At 43.8% G+C, this 16,073-nt stretch overlaps 1 protein-coding gene across 9 annotated transcripts in view; it reads left to right on the top strand.

Moving 5' to 3' along the window:
• The window catches only part of BRPF3 (bromodomain and PHD finger containing 3), a 31,589-nt gene that overhangs the window by 13,169 nt on the left and 2,347 nt on the right, over window positions 1–16,073 (top strand). For 4 of the 9 annotated variants that reach the window (XM_050326885.1, XM_050326886.1, XM_050326887.1 and 1 more), the window contains 9 exons: window positions 808–939; window positions 2,925–3,053; window positions 3,437–3,749; window positions 4,851–5,111; window positions 5,277–5,780; window positions 7,319–7,412; window positions 9,806–9,903; window positions 11,366–11,463; window positions 12,769–12,923. In XM_050326885.1, the coding sequence (XP_050182842.1) occupies window positions 808–939; window positions 2,925–3,053; window positions 3,437–3,749; window positions 4,851–5,111; window positions 5,277–5,780; window positions 7,319–7,412; window positions 9,806–9,903; window positions 11,366–11,463; window positions 12,769–12,923 (1,784 nt within the window). The remainder of the gene's footprint in view (window positions 1–807; window positions 940–2,924; window positions 3,054–3,436; window positions 3,750–4,850; window positions 5,112–5,276; window positions 5,781–7,318; window positions 7,413–9,805; window positions 9,904–11,365; window positions 11,464–12,768; window positions 12,924–16,073) is intronic. The other 5 variants (XM_050326890.1, XM_050326889.1, XM_050326888.1 and 2 more) reach the window with 5 other exon arrangements.

Here is a 16,073-nt window from a genome sequence, read left to right as displayed (position 1 = left end):
AGTTGGAGGAATTTATAGACTTTTCATTTGCAAGAAGACTGCTCTGGGTAATAAATAAAAAAATTATTTCCTACTTATCAATGTGGAGCTTGGGAAAGTGCAGCATTTCCTTGGTGTATTGCATCGGCAATTTACCATAAGTAAGTTCTTAAAAACAAATGTCCTGTTAATGTAAACCATGAAGATCTTATGAAGCAATTGTCTTCTTAACAATGGCGTGAAAGTGTATGCACTTCAGGTATATCATCCAAGCCATTAAGAAAGCTACAGATTTAGGAGAGGAAGGGTGATTTTGTTGAGAAGCCACTGAACTGTGTCTTGGAAGGTGCAAGCTCATCTCCCAGTGTTGACTGTTCTTTTGTATTTTGGCAAATGTCTTTCTGTGGCTCTATTTCTTATTGGTTACAAGGAGGATAATTCCTCCCCTGCTTTTGGTCACCTTGCCTTTATACTGTAAATGCTTTGGGCTGCTGCTTCAATGCACAGCAGCCAACAGAAAAATGTCCAACCTCTGTAATAAACTTGGATATAAAAGCTGGGAGAGTGTAAATGAGCATGCACTGAAGTGTGTTCCCAGAGTGTAGCTGCAGTATAACTTAGGCTAACTTCACAGATAATATAAAATCTAGAAAGGCTGATTTTTGGTTTGTTACAGCTAAATGCTGTAGAAAGGAAGGGGCATAGGCTGAACAAGAGACAAGTGAATAGGAGGAAGAGGAGAACAATTCAGTGGAGATACCTAGAAAAAGAAGGAAACACAGGAAACCGGTTGTGTTTTTTATCTCACCCCACTGCTATATCTTACAGAAGGAGCAGGATGAGAAGACCAGTGCAGTGAAGGAAGAGCTGAAGTACTGGCAAAAACTGCGGCATGACTTGGAGCGGGCTCGACTGCTCATTGAGCTGATCCGTAAGAGGGAAAAACTCAAACGGGAGCAGGTGAGTAGTTTTGGCTGTTGAGTTGCTGCAAGTAACTTCAGTCCCATGCAAACACTTTGTGCTGCAGGAGGCAGAAGAGGAACACAACAGTTTTTCTTGAGCCTTTTCCTCTTTTCATAGAGTCTGACTGTTGGGTGTGCAGAACTCTCTCTCCCTGTGTCAGTCACAGGTTCGCACGGTGCAGCCTCTGCCTTCAGAACCAGGGCTGGGTTGCAAAGTGCTGGGACAATGTATTTGCATAATTAATAGTGGATTTGATTTCTGACCTACAACACCCCTTTTATTTCTGGGCAAGTGTTTTGCAGAGTAGAAGTTATATCTCCCTTCGTGATTATTTCAGGAGTTTGCTAACACCTACTCCAGAGGAAGGTCTAAATCACAAGTCAGCTTTTAATCTGTAAGCTAAAAATTCCTGTCATTTGTTCTCTTTGTACATTTTTTAGATGAAAAAGTTTTACGATGGAGACAACGTACTAAATTTGCCAGTTTGCTTTTTGAGCTGTGTGCAGATCTCTGACATTGCACCAGTGAAGGTTGCTTCCCATACGCTTGCCAGCTTTTCCTGTTGAGGGTCTTTGCTTGCCTTACCTAATTGGTTGCTGCACCCACGACTATGCTCTGTGGCAGGAGTATCTTCAAGGACAGCTTCATGAAAGGCTCGCCTTGCATACAGTGAGCCCTTACATGTGTCCTCAGGCCTTGCCTGGGTGCTTTCAGGCTGTCTGCAGGAAGCCAGGCAGAGGGAAAGCAGCATCCTCTATGATCACAACTCTTCTGCAATTCTTTTGTGGCCAGAAATTACCCATAGCTTTTCTGGAGCTCTTTTGATGCCAGCACTGGTTCATTTGCTGCATTGTCCTTGATTTACATTAGTAGCTCAGCCCTGCTTGCTGTGTGGACATATTTTAGGTAGGAGGATCAAAAAAAAAAATCATTCTTGGACTTTGTTCACATCTGATATCTTGACATATCCCTGTCACAGCTGGCTAAATCCATAAAAGCTTATGAAAACTATGACGTTTTTTATAAAATGATAAAATATCACAGAAAAGTGTGTCTAGTTGGAGCTCTATCCCAGCCCAGCTTTTAGGTGAGTGGAGAAGGATGCTCCAGAATCATGCATCTTTGTGTGACTTCTTTCATGTTCTGGCGGAAGAGTGTGGTCTTTATATCTTGTCTTCATTCATTCTCTCACTGATGCTGTCTTGTGCACATCAGTTTGCTTTGTGTAAACATCCTTGCTTACCTTTGCTGTTGGAGTGGTTGATTTAATGACATAACGAGCGATTATAAGATCAAAGAAATTAAAATGTTAAAAGACAAATAAATACTTTTATCCTGTTCCAGTCTCCTTTGAATAGATTTTCAGTGCTACAACTTGTTTGCTTGAAATCAAACAGTATTAGAGACTTCATAAGGGATATAAGAAACTGTATTAGGAATTTGCAGAATCAAACCACTGTTGTTTGGTTTCTGCCTTGAAGTCTGAGAGTTTATATCTTAAACTTTGTTCGTGCTCTATAGTCTAATTATGATGTTGTTTGTGGAAGTTCAACTTTTATATAATGTTGCTAATTAGCATAACAATAATATCTTAAGGCACGGAGTTCTACAGGATAATTTACTAGGTGTGAAAAGCCTCTGCTTGTTTTCATTTTTAGTTGTAGTATCTTTTAACTTTCTGGGGGTTCCTCTTGTTTTGACTTGATGAGATTGAATAAACAGGAGTTCCTCATATATAAAAGGACTGGACTGTGCAGTTAGACTCTGTAAAGTGCTGTCTACTGATGTACATCCTGCACATGGAGAGCACAATTGTTTCACAGAAGTTCTACAGCAATGAGTCTGCCAGGCTAGTTGGATGCTGACCTGAGGTTTCCACCACTACTCAGAACCGGGGTGATGATCAGAAGAAACTGGAGGGAGACGCCACTCACATATCCTGTCCTCCGTAACTGTGCTTATCGCTGTTTTCTCATTCCCAGGTCAAGGTTCAGCAGGCTGCTATGGAGCTACAGCTGACCCCTTTCAATGTCCTTCTGCGCACAACACTGGATCTACTTCAGGAGAAGGATGCTGCCCAGATCTTCACAGAGCCTGTTAACCTGAATGAGGCAAGTCTCTTTCCTAGAGGTGTCTAGTGGGTTGTAGATAAGGTATTGCTGGGCAGAGGCTCATAACCTAGAAGTCGTAACCCTAGAAACACAAACTACCTTGTCCCAAGCTGCTGGTGGACTAAAGAATATCTCAAAAAGGGCTCATGATGTGAGTATCCTTCCGGGCCAAAAAAAGGCATTTTTTTTCTGGAAGCTTTAGCACATCTTGTACAAGTCATGTTTTACAGAGCCAGGGTATGTCTGCCTTGACTGGGTGACACAGAAATGAACTTCTGACGCTGCCCCTTGCCAGTGGAAAGGGCATTAAGAGTGCTTATGATGGATGCACTCTAGTTGACTAGTAAATGGTTTTTGTAATTGTACAGGTTTTATATGTTTAGGTTCCAGATTACCTGGAATTCATTTCCAACCCAATGGATTTTTCCACCATGAGGCGGAAGCTGGAGTCCCATCTGTACCGAACACTGGATGAGTTTGAGGAAGACTTTAACCTTATAGTTACCAACTGCATGAGGTATAATGCTAAAGACACGATTTTCCACCGAGCAGCTGTCCGGCTCAGAGACTTTGGAGGAGCGATATTGCGTCACGCACGGCGGCAGGCTGAAAGCATTGGCTTTGACATTGGTGTGGGGATTCACCTGCCTGAGTCACCCAAAACTGAAGACTTTTACCTCTTTTCTTGGGAGGATGGTGAGTAATTATTAACATTTTTTTCTCAGGCAGATCATAATTTTTGTTCTGAGCATGTCTTTGAGCCTGCATGGAAATCATAGCCATCATTCTACATACAAGACTTTTCCTATCCACCTATTTACCTAGGCATATATCTAACTCCTTTAGAGCCTCAGAGAGCAGGATTTCAGGTGAGCTGGGCACTCTGAGCTAGGTGCAGCTTAGCTCCAGCTCTCTTAGGGCATGTCTGTCTTGGAAGAGCCTTGTAAACTGCTCATGCTCTTTGATTTGTGCTGTGACTGTAGTACAAACTTGCTATTTTACAAAGCAATGCAGAGGTGGATCGAGGATTTTTTGCTCTGGGGAAACCTTATGCATTTCTTTATATTGTAAATTGGCGAGGTGTAGAGCCACTGGGTTAGATGGAACACTGAGGTCTGGGAGTGGGTGATGGGGCGGTCAAAGTACTGGGACCCAGTCAGTCCTTCTAGCTGAGGCTTCCCATTCCCAACATGATCGCATCCGTTCCTACAGCCCTCTTGCGATGCAGCTCCAAAGCATTGGTTGAATAACTTGGCTAAACTTAGTACCGGACACTGAGGCCAATATGAAGCACTCAGAGCTTGCAGTCTGCCATCTGCTTCCTAAATGTTGAAGCTCTCTTGGGTACTGATGGAGAGTCATTATGAAATTTGTGTTGGTGTACAGTAGCACGTCTTTCAGCTGTCTGTCCTGCACCTTTGGAGGCCAGCCCTTCAACAGACCCCAAAGAATGGCAAACATTATGTTTTGGCCAGTTCCGTTTGTGGTCTGTTTTTGTCATTTAATCTGACAATGACAAAAACCTAGACTGTGAACTGTTCTGTGTGCAGACACATGTCCTTTCACTGTGGCCCCTGGGACAGTAAGGGGAACTAAAAGAGCAGTGCAAGTTAAATCAGCTGCTTTTTGCCCAAAGGAAGGAAGTCAGTGCTCCAAGGTTAATGATTGCTAAATCTCCAGACTAAAGCGATTGATTCATGAATTGCATCAAAGGGAGTGAGGCATGGCAGTGGTCTCAGATATTTCTTCAAGGGGCCTTACTCCTTCCCTTCACTGTTACAATCTCTTTTGATGCAGTGGATAACATCCTCCTCCCAGAGAACCGGGCTCACCTGTCATTGGAGGCCCAGCTGAAGGAGCTACTGGGAAAACTAGACATAGTGAGCACCATGCGGTCCAGTGGTGCACGGACACGACGCATCCGGCTCCTGAGACGGGAGATCAACTCCGTTCGGCAGAAATTGGCCCAGCAGCAGAACAAGACCAAGGGGGAGACTGTGCTGCGGGACCAGAGGCTGGAGAAAACATCAAGGGATGGGGATGAGGAAAGGGAGAAAGGTGAGAGGTTGCATCAGGATTTTAATTCCGTCTCTCAAGTGCATGTCAGCAGTCAAGACCTGCTGTTTCTCGTGTCATTGGCCCTGGTGAAAGATGGGAATGGCTGTTGGTAGTTTTGGGAGTAACTCTTTGTAAAATGTTCAGGAAGGTTCTTTACTCCTTTAGCAGATGATGCCAAGCCCCCGCAACCTCCAACCCTGGAGCCCACAGGACCTGCACCCTCCCTCTCGGAGATGGACTCTCTGCAGGACCCTCCAACACTCAAACCCATCAGTGAAAGTAAGTCCTTGAATCAGCTGCAGAAGAGGGTGGTGTTGGACAGGGAGCTCTTTGACAAGAAGGCTCTGCAGCAGGAGAGCCAAGCCTTCCAGCTCCTGCTCACCAACAACAGCCTGAATGGACTGGCCTTGTCGCCTGCAGACACCCCTGCCAGCCCCTCCTTCAGCAGCGTGGGCCGACGAACATCTGTCCTTTTTAAAAAAGCTAAGAACGGGGTGAAGCTGCAGAGAGGTCTGGACTGCTCCCTGGAAAACAGGGAGGACCACAGGCAGAGCGGGCAGCTTTCACCCTCCTGCCCTGATGGGGAGCGACAAGCTCGGAAGCGGCCACAGAGCAGAACCTGCAATGAGAGCAATCGAGAAAAGTCACCCAGGCAGGCAGGACAGAGAGGTAAGGAAAGACTGGACATGGCACTTAGTGCCATGATCTAGTTGACATGGTGGTGTTAGGTTATAGGTTGGACTTGATGATCTCAGAGGTCTTTTCCAACCTAATTGGAAATCCCAGTTCCTTGGGATTTCTTTTCCCCCTGAACCCTTGGAAACTGTGAGATGGGACCGAGGACATAGAAATCCAGGGGCTGAGTAAAAACTTCTGCATCTAAACTACACACTTGGAACTGACTTTATGCTTAGGGGAAAACATAGGCTTCATGACCAGATGTGCCTGGTGAAAGCTGCATCTCTTCCACATGCTTCTAAAATAGGGCAAACAAGGCATGTCCATAATGAGTTGCACTTCTCCACTGACTGTACATGTTGTTTTTGGTATCTTAGTTCAGCTCTAGTCACCTCCGTTTTAGACATTTAAAGGTACCAAGATGAAGCCCAGGGAAGTCACTAGTGATTCTTTTCTTTGCTAGTCTACATGGCTGCTGTAAGAGGGAGTTTTCCATTTTGTGTAAGGCCAGCCAATGTGCCCAGCTGCTTGCATTTGGTTGCAACTGTGCACGGTGTATAGTAACACAGCACCCATGTAAGATGAGATGTTAAACATTGCTTTTAAATCGGCTGTACCCTCAGTTCTGGAGTTTAAATAAAATTGGTGGGAATACCAAGAAAATTCCTTTTCAAATTAGATTTGCAAATAAGAATAAGCAGCTGAGGTGAAATTTGGAGAGACACAAGAGGAAAGAGACATCTGAGTGACAGCACTGTAATTTCTTTTAATTCTGTGTGAACAGCTGTTTTGGGACAGTTCCATCTGTAAGGTTTGACTTGGCCTACACTTCAAATATTATCTCATAACTGTGAGGCTATCATAAGGTTGCTAGCATATTGAGAGTGGGAGGAAAGCAGTTGAATGTGGAGATAGATTACCAGGACAGGTTAAGGGAAACACAAATGACTTCTCCAAAGAGCTGAGGGACTCGCCATCATCATCTGTTGGTAATTAAAGCAGAAAGTTGTCATCTGCATGGGACACAGATCAGAATGAGAGGCTGAAATTAAAAACCGGAAAAATAAAGGCAGGGTGCCGAAAAATCACTGATAACTACGTTTCTCCTTGGCTGAAGCAGCACTACTGGCTTTTTTTCAAGTTGCAGCACTGCTTTTTTGTTACAACCCCAGCTCCCTCCGTGATTTTAAACACAGCTGATTTCTCCTAACGTGAGCAGGTGTTTGGTAGGATGAATCTGTGTTACTGTAGAAGCCGGTCATTGTGATCAGGATTTTCATAACAAGGTGTTTCCCAGAAATTTACGCCTTGTGGCAATTCCATATTTACACCTAGAAAAAACAATAGTGGTCTTGCCATGAGTTTGCCCTTTGTATGCCTGTTGGACTTTTGGAGAGCCCATGGGAACTTGGTGGTGGTGGGTGCCTGGATGGGGGAAGGCCATGGTTATCTGGCTTCTTGTGCCTGCTCTGAACTTGGGAATGCTTTCAGGAGTCAGTTCCTGTCATTCCCATTTGTCTCCTTGGCAGGAGTGACTAATGGCTTTGCAAAGCATGCAGAAAGTGGCTCTGACTTTGAGTGCAGCTCGGCCCTGGGCAGTGGACTGGTGTTTGAAGCCTGCAGGTAAGTGCTCCATGCAAAACTGTGCCCTGGAACACCTTCTGTGTCTGAATTTATCTCTCTGCTTTTGTTCTTTGGCTTCTTCATTTTAAACCCAGCCTAAACTGTTACTTCTGTGCCTACTCTAAAAGACAAAAAGCTACTGTGTTTCTGTCCTGTTCTTTTAAGCTATAGGTCCCAAAAGCAGGGCTTGATTTTCCAAGCAAGTGGGTATCTGTTACACTTGTCTCTCTCAATGTATACACATCCTCTCTACTGATGAATGCTTTGCAGCCCTTGAGAACCAAAACTGGAAAAAACTTGAAATCAGATTTTCAGTTGAGCACTGCAGGTAAAGCTGAACTTTTGCCACCTGAATTGCCACTTTCTTCCTCTCAGAAGTTTAGAAGTGGAACTAGGTGCTTCAAACGTGACTTAGAACAGACTTAGAGCAAACACCTGATATCTTCTGGTCAATTTCAGTAGGTATATATGGGTATCATGTCAATTTTCCAGTCTTATTTATCTGTCCAGCCCTCCTAACACTGATTTAAGTTATTTCACAGTCCTTTCACTGCACAGTAAAACCTGTAATGCCAGAATCACGTTTGTGTGTGCTGTGAGTGGCAGGCTGAGCACATTTGAGCTGGATGGGTAAGATCATCCCGGACAGACAGAAGCAAGATGTTTTTAGTTGATATTTATGGTTATGTTTGCAGTGCCTTGAACATGACCCATCACTAGAGAAATACGTTTGAACATTTTGTGCCTCCTCACAATGCATGTACTCAGTTAGTTGTGTAAGATTTCAAGCTTGCAGTGTTATTTGGGCACTCAAAATCATATGCCTCTGCACACCCGTTCTCAGGGCTGAACAACAGATCAAAACTGTTAACCATGTAATAATAAAATGTTCTGCAGCAGGGTTGAATCCCAGGAGCCTTTTTCAAATGAAAACTCTGCTCTGCTGGGCAGAGGGATCCTAAATGTTAGCTGCCCAAAGAGGCGTATAATTTTGCACTTGTAGCTAAGGTTTGATTAGTGTTACCATTGTAAATCTATTTGCAAAGTCTTTCGTGCCCATGACAAGGGGCAAGGCCATGGGTTTGGAGGAGCAGTTTTTAGGCAAGGGCTTTTCCCTGTCACAGAGGGATCCCACCTCCACCGTCAGGTGCTGGGCAACCCAAGGGCAGCATGTGGCACCCCAGTAAATTATCTCTCTTTGCTCGTGCTGAGCCCCGTGTAGGCATAGAACCTCAGTTCTTCTTTGAGATGAGACACACACGCACCGCTTCATCTCTTCCCTATTTTCTGGGCTGTGTGTCCAAATCTTCATCTCAGTCATTGCTTCTTCTGTAAGTTGGATGCTACCATGACCTCTGTGCAGATCGTACAAGAAGTTATGGCAATAAACTATCGTAAAGTAAGAAGCTGCGTTGACGGGAAACAGAAGGAGACACCTGGATTTGCACATAGTTATAGTGTCACTTAAATGAGGGTCCTTGAGTCATGCAGAAATCTTTTGATGAGGATGCTCTCAGAACAAGACCAAGAGCCAGAAATGGCCTTTCAAGCCATGTCTTGGCCTTATGGCCCCACCGTATTTCCCTCCATTTCTCCATCTGTAAGTGATGGACATAAATGTGAATTCATAGAGAGTGTGTGGACTTATTAGTTGGTGTTTGTACAGTACTGTGAAGATGAGAACTGTGATGTAAGGGCTTATTGCAAGAACTGCAAGCAATTAACATAGTAAAAATTACATTAGAGCTATGTGACACCCCCAAAACTGATGGCTCATGGATAACTTGTACAATTATTCTATTTAGTAACAGTTCTGTTGACTGCTTTTTCTCCAGTCTTTCTTTTTGAGCACCAAAGTCACTCAGAATAGGTTGCTTATTAGGAAACTGTGAAAGAAAAAAATAATTACATTATAAGAAAAAATACAATTGCTTGAGGTGGAGATATAGTCCATTTTCTGAAATGTTTGTAGTAATGAGGTGAAAGGGAATTCAGGATATGGGCTGTAGGAGTCCAGGTGCATATTAGAGTTGTACTGGAGGGCTGCTGTGTCATCTCTTAAGTGTATACACAACTGGTATAGCTCATGAAAGCTCCAAAATCATCAGCTGTCAAGTGTGACATCTTGACTGGGTTTCTTTCTCATGTTTACAGCTTGGTTTCTGTTAGGCCTTTTCGTAGTTCCTGGGAAAGCTGGGATGATGTCCATTGCACTTTCACTGGAAGAGATCACATTTTGGTCAAGTATTCACTTTTCTTTTCATGTCAGTGAGGCACCAGTGCAGTAATTTTTCAGTATTTTAGACAGAGCTGGGGAATCTGTTTCCTTGTCTTTGTTCTCAAGGATAACCTGTTTTCTCCTAATGCCCTTCTTTTCCATATCTTTCTAACAGTGGTTTGATGCCTCCTAAGCGCAGTCGAGGAAAGCCAGCTCTTTCTCGGATGCCCTTCGTGGAAGGTGTGAATGGAGATCCTGATTTCAGTGGCTCAGGTGAGAATTGCTGCACTGCCCACACTGCTCTGGTCCCAGCGCGTTGTAGGGCTGACATCCATCTAAACCAGAAGGAGCACATCCCAAAGCACACCAGGAACCAGTCCTGCACAAACTATCCAGGTTTTATGATCAGGCTGCTGACCAGCCTGGGCATTATTACCTGCTTTGTTACAAATTTAGAGTATTGCATAAAAGATTTTTCCTGCTTTCACCTTTGCCGATTGCCTATGCCCAGTGTTCTCCTTGGAAGGATACTTTCTGTAGGGCTGGTGTGTGTAATGTGCCTGGCACTGTCTTCTCCTGTTTTGGGAATAGTTCTCTTTAATGATGCTGCAGTACAAAGAGTTAATTGTAAGAGGGGTCTCTCTGGAGATGACTTCATAGCTCTTCCCTCTTGTATTGCTTGCAAGGTCCTCATAACAAAGTTGTCTTTGTCAAACTGTGCTATATGTCTGTAAAATTGTCACACTCCTCTAATGCTACCCAAGGCACTACACTATTTTTTGAGTGCTCACACGACCAGATTCTTGTCCTTTTTATGGAGTGTCAACTATAGAGTTTTTGCAGGTCTGTGCTGAAATCAGAATTCGGCTTTGATTCCCTGGAGCGCCTGTGCCCTGCTCCCGAGTGCAGGCTCTTGTCGTGGCTCTCTGAGAACCATTATTATCCTGGGCCTTATGTGTTCTGCAGTCTTCTTTGGAGATAAGCTTACGGAGTTGGGCTGGTAACATGAGAATTAGACTCAGTGGGACAATTCTGTGTTTTAGAATAACATTTAATTAATGGAAGAATATGTCTGGAATGCAGTAGTGGAGAGGCACGTCAGATCTGTCTTGACAGGGTGCTCAGTTGGGTTGTACTCAGCATTTTCTAGATTCAGTTTTCAATGCCAGTTGTTTGATCATTTTCCCCACAGCAAGCACTACTTGCTATAAAATTTGCATTAATGAAGATTACTCTTTTTCCAGGACCCTGAGCTGATAGATTTCATGCGTATGACCAAACCCGTCTCTTGTGTAGCCATTTGATTTCAGTGACTCAATTTAATTAATATTTCCATATTGAAGAGTTCATATGAAGCTACATGCACGCATAGACTTGGACCCATGATTTAAGAGGCTGTGGCTTTATCTTAATGCTGAACATGACTGTACTGACAGAGCATAAAGAAGGCTGCAGCTCAGTGCACACTAAATTGTATCATAAACCTACTGCAGATGAGATATGTGTCAAACATCTCGTTTGGTCACCCAATGCATATGGGTACAAACAATAAGTGGCTTTCCATTTTGTTCTGTCAGATGTTTTAAGTACAACAGTAATTCATCTATTTTAGCTGATTGCTACTGAGACAATGCAGGCCATCATGCCTGGGTTAGATGACAGTGTCATTTCTTGTGTTACCAAACCCTTTTGCTAGTAATAGCCCTCCTAAGCTGTGTGTCCTCCTGTCCCTTAGGCAGAACTCTTCTGATGTCCTTTGAGAGTCAGGCTGAGTTGGAGCCCTTGGAGCTTGTGTGGGCCAAGTGCCGTGGCTATCCTTCCTACCCTGCCTTGGTAAGTACCCTGCTGCTCTCTCACAACCTGTACTTGCAGGGCACGTAGCCCAGAACACAGTGCTGGTGTGCAGTTTAACCAGCCAGAAAAGGAAAACTTCCCAAAATAATGCAACATGTGGGTTTTTTTCTTTCCCCTTTGCGCAGTTTATTTTCCCTGTGCTCGTTGTTTCAGAGCATTGCAGAGAATTTATAAAACATTGGGCTCTCATTGTCAGGGATAGGAACTCCCCTTCCCTTCTCTCCCCTCCCCTCGCCTGAAAGTAATCAGTACTTCTGGGATGAGAAGACGTAAATTTTATAAATGCAGGCACCACTTTCCACTGGTGTTTTAAGTGTCTGCACATTTTCCTGTGTAGTGAGTACAACTCCATATGTAGGTGCCCAGCTGGCCCTGTCATGTATAATAACCATATATATATATGTATAAAACCATAAATTTGATTTAAATACGGGAATATTCATGTGTTTGCACTTAGTCCCTTGAACAATACTACCTTAATACTTATCTGTCTTTGGATGTTTTTCTATAAACACGAAATCCATAAACCTGTCTTCATTGAGCACCATACTTGGTTTCAAAGCAAAACATGGCATGCAGGTGTTGCTAGGAAGTGCACTACCACTGCAGTGCTTAAGTTGTCAACAGAGATTGCCAAAGTAAGTTTATGAGTAAGAACATTAGATGGGCTGACCATGTTTTGTTGTTTCTGCTGCTTTTAAATATACTCCTTGAAATATGGCTTTTCCTGCCATCTCTGCTCCATGCAATTTCCACGTGGCTGCAGCCATGTGCTTAATTACCTTACTGGTTTGGATGGCAAGGACAGACAGCTCTTGCGACTGTTGACAAATTGTAAGGGCTAAAAGAAAGTGACCATCACAGAAATTAGAAGGGTCTCTACATCCAAGCAGCAGAGCTGTGAGACTGTGCGTATCACATTTATTGTATGATTTTGGAGTGAGGGAGGGAGATCCTTTGCTGAACATGATATGGAGTTTGTACTGAATTAACAATTAGTGTAGATGCATCTACAGCCGCACAGAACAACATACGTAGATCCTTTCACTTTTTAAAGATTGTGTGCCTGACTTTTGAACTGACTGGCTTCCCTTCTTCAGGGGAAGGCTTGAGGACAAAATGTTTTTAGAAAGAGCCACTGAAACATAACAAGCAATTTTGCTTACCATCCAAAGTAGACTTATTTGTCTAGCTTGGATAGACTGAAAGAACAGAAAAAAAAATGCCTTCTCTTCATTACTCGGAAAGACTCTGTTCTTAAATATCCTTTCCTTGTGTCACTAGATAATTGATCCCAAGATGCCGCGTGAGGGTTTGCTTCACAATGGAGTCCCCATTCCTGTCCCACCTGTGGATGTGTTGAAGTTGGGGGAGCAGAGGCAAACGGAGGCAGGAGAAAAACTCTTCCTTGTCCTTTTCTTTGACAACAAGAGAACCTGGTGAGTGTGTGCAGACGGACCTGTGGTGAGTGCTTGTCATGGTTCGGACTTGGCTCCCTGCCAAATGCCCAAAGACTCAGTAGCAGCCCCCCCCCCTTCCCCCTCCCTTCTTCCCCAGGGCAAAGGAAAAAAAACGATGCAAATTGAAGAACCCGAAAATCAAGCTAGTTATATAAAAAAAAAATATATATTTGATGTATATTACAGTTAAGATGCTATGTACACAACAAAAAGGAATTCAAACACCCCCCGAAGGGATAGGGAAAGGGGAACAAAAGGGAACAAAAAGGGACACCGAGCGGATATACGCAATCAAACCCGAGAATTAGTAAAGTAACTAGTAAAACAAATCTCACCACGTCCCTTAGAAAAAAAACAGGATTGGCACACACGACCAGCACTCTGCTATCCTCTGTGTGGCAGGCCAGCAGTCGCTGCAGGCCTCAACCTTAGATAAGCGAGACCAACGCAAGGACCCACTGTTCCCGTACCCCGCCGGAAGAGAAGAGAGAGAAGACCTCTCCTCCCTTCTTATTTATACCCCGATTTATGTAAAAATCGTATGGAATACTGGGAACACTGCCTCTTCCTTGGTTACAAACTGGTAACCAAGGAAGGCCTAGATTAAAACCACCACAGTGCTGTTGCAGAGAAGGAAGATTTAACATAATCTCTGATATATGGGAGCACACAGGGATTATGATGATGATGATATTACATGCAAATTGGAGAATTTGAACATGCAGCAGTCAAGAAGAGTCTAAATAAGGAAGACAGCCTGCTTTTCCTGGCGCAGTCACACAGCATCTCACAGTTCCACGGTGAACAGTCTAGCATTCTACACTCAGTAGTCACATCAACCATGAAAATACCGAGGTACATTGAGAGTCAATTTGCAGCAAATTACAGAGAGCATTTGACTTTAAAACACTGGCAGACTAAGCAGCCTGTTCCAATGCTGCACAAAAGATTTGCCAAAAATTTCCAGGGTAACGTTTTTAAAATGCTGGGTTTATTTCTTATTTAGACTTGGCTGATTTTTCAGAGGTGCTGAGTACCTGCAGTTTTCAAATCAAGATCTTTGTTTAAGATGGAAAATGTAGGTGTAAGCACATAGGTTCCAAGCAAGTGAAATATCTCAAGGCCTTTTGTTGTTCTGCTTCAGACAGACTGAATCTGCTGATTTTCGCATTAATTGCTGACCATGCTCACATGGTAACAATAAACCAGCCAGATATAATAAGGCATAAACAAGTGAAATGCCTTCAAAATACTAAAAAGACTCTGAAATCTGTGTATGAAAGAATGGGAAACTTGTAAAATTGGAGAATTATTCTGGAAGAGGCGACAGCCACATGCTGAGCCCACTGAATGTACCACATGGAAGCATGAACCATGCAAATAAGCTGTCACACAGGAGGCAATCTCTGTGTGCAGCTGGGATCACAGATTCAGAGAGCTTATACTGCAGACAGAGCAGATGCTGGAGTGTTGGGATGCTGTGGGAACAGAAGGTAGATGGGCTTGCCTTTCCTTCTGCTGCCTCTATAAAATAACGTATCAGGAGTTTAAAAGAAGCCTTGTTTCAAAAGCCCTTCTCCTTAATCTCCTGAGGAAGGTTTTTGCTGGCATTCCTGGAAGAATAGTGAAGCATGAGATCAGGGCCAGAGGCTGGAGGAAGGAGGTGGACATTGCCCGAGGGTGGTGTCAGGGATGGAGGGAAGATACACCATTGGGAATAGAGCAGTGCCAAACATATAGTGGGGTAAAGCAGCAAGAGAGAGGGTTCCCCCTTACATTTTGGGGCTGCAACAGTGTTTTATGCAGTCTAAAGAGATGGAGACGAGGGGCAACACAGGCAAAGTATACACCATCTGCTTGAGAAGTTGAGAAGGTGATCACGTATGCATCACTTGAGGAGTATTTCTGTGTTCTCTGGAGAAAAGAGGTGTCAAGAGACAAATTCCTGAGGCTTTTTATTAGTACACTGCATTGTTTCACTGTTCCTGATTACCAGAACTAGTTGATACAGAGCATGTTCTTCAAAGAGGTACTAGTGACTTTTAGCAGAAAATCAATGGCAGTGCCATGCTGTAGTCATCATTTTGAAAAACATAAATCCAAGCTTGTAATTGAAACTACCTTTCCAACAAAAACAAGCATTTCCCTGGCTTTTCCCTGCTCTTGTTGAATACAGCTCTGCTGCATGTTTACACTCTTAAGTGGTCCCTTAGAGCCTTGTTTGTAGTTTGTGGGAAGATAAGGCATCTCAGGAAAGTCCTAAATTTCTGCTGACTTCAGTGATGTTGCAGAAGAGTCACGAACACTGAAATTGTCCCTCATCTTTGTGGTTAAGATAAGCTGAGCTGCCCTGGGTCGTCCATGTTGGCTGGCTGGGAGCTGCACTGAACTATGCTAGCAGTGGCTGAGGTTGAGTTCCTAGGGGCTGGACTTCATTAAGAGAGATAGGTGGCATATTTCCTAGTGTACTGTTTAATCTGGACACAATAAAAACCTGCTACAGACAAGGCATTTGCAATTTAAGTAATCCATTAGGGTTAGCTTGGGTTTCGGACATGTCAGCTGGAAGTTGCCTGTTTCTGGGTGATGCTCAGATAGTTGTACCCACCTAACCTCTAATGCTTACAACTTCTTGGAATAAGACAGAGTTTGCTTGGGGATAAAAACTTACTTTCCACCGTGGAAGCCCCTGTATTCTTTTCTGCTCTGTGGAACACAGGGATTTCCAAGTTTCCTCTGTAGCTCAAAGGAGCCTTGAAAGCCTTGAGCAAGGACTCCAAGGAGAGAGAAGACTGTGCTTGGAAGGCATTTTGGCTACAGGTGATTCTTCTATGTCAAATGCGGGCATTTAAACATTTGTAGCATCATTGTGGGTGTTAATGATGAACATATATATTACATAAGCGTAACTGCTCCTGGAGAGGAGATAACAGCTAGTGACTAATGGCTGCTGAGATATGTGGGGAAAGCTTGAGGAGCTGGAGTACTTGGCCATGTCTTGGAAACTCATGGGAGAATGTCCTTGGCCTGTAGCAACCACGCAGTAGGAATGAGCCAGGTACGCTAAGCAGTCACACCCCTGCTGATTGCTCAGGTATTGCAAGGGCGAGAGGCCTCCAGGTGTCTGCT

Source organism: Myiozetetes cayanensis, unplaced genomic scaffold (genome assembly GCF_022539395.1).
Source record: "Myiozetetes cayanensis isolate MyiCay16 unplaced genomic scaffold, myiCay2020 scf32, whole genome shotgun sequence".
In the NCBI taxonomy this organism is placed as follows: domain Eukaryota; kingdom Metazoa; phylum Chordata; class Aves; order Passeriformes; family Tyrannidae; genus Myiozetetes; species Myiozetetes cayanensis.
This window is presented reverse-complemented; position numbering and strand designations above follow the sequence as displayed.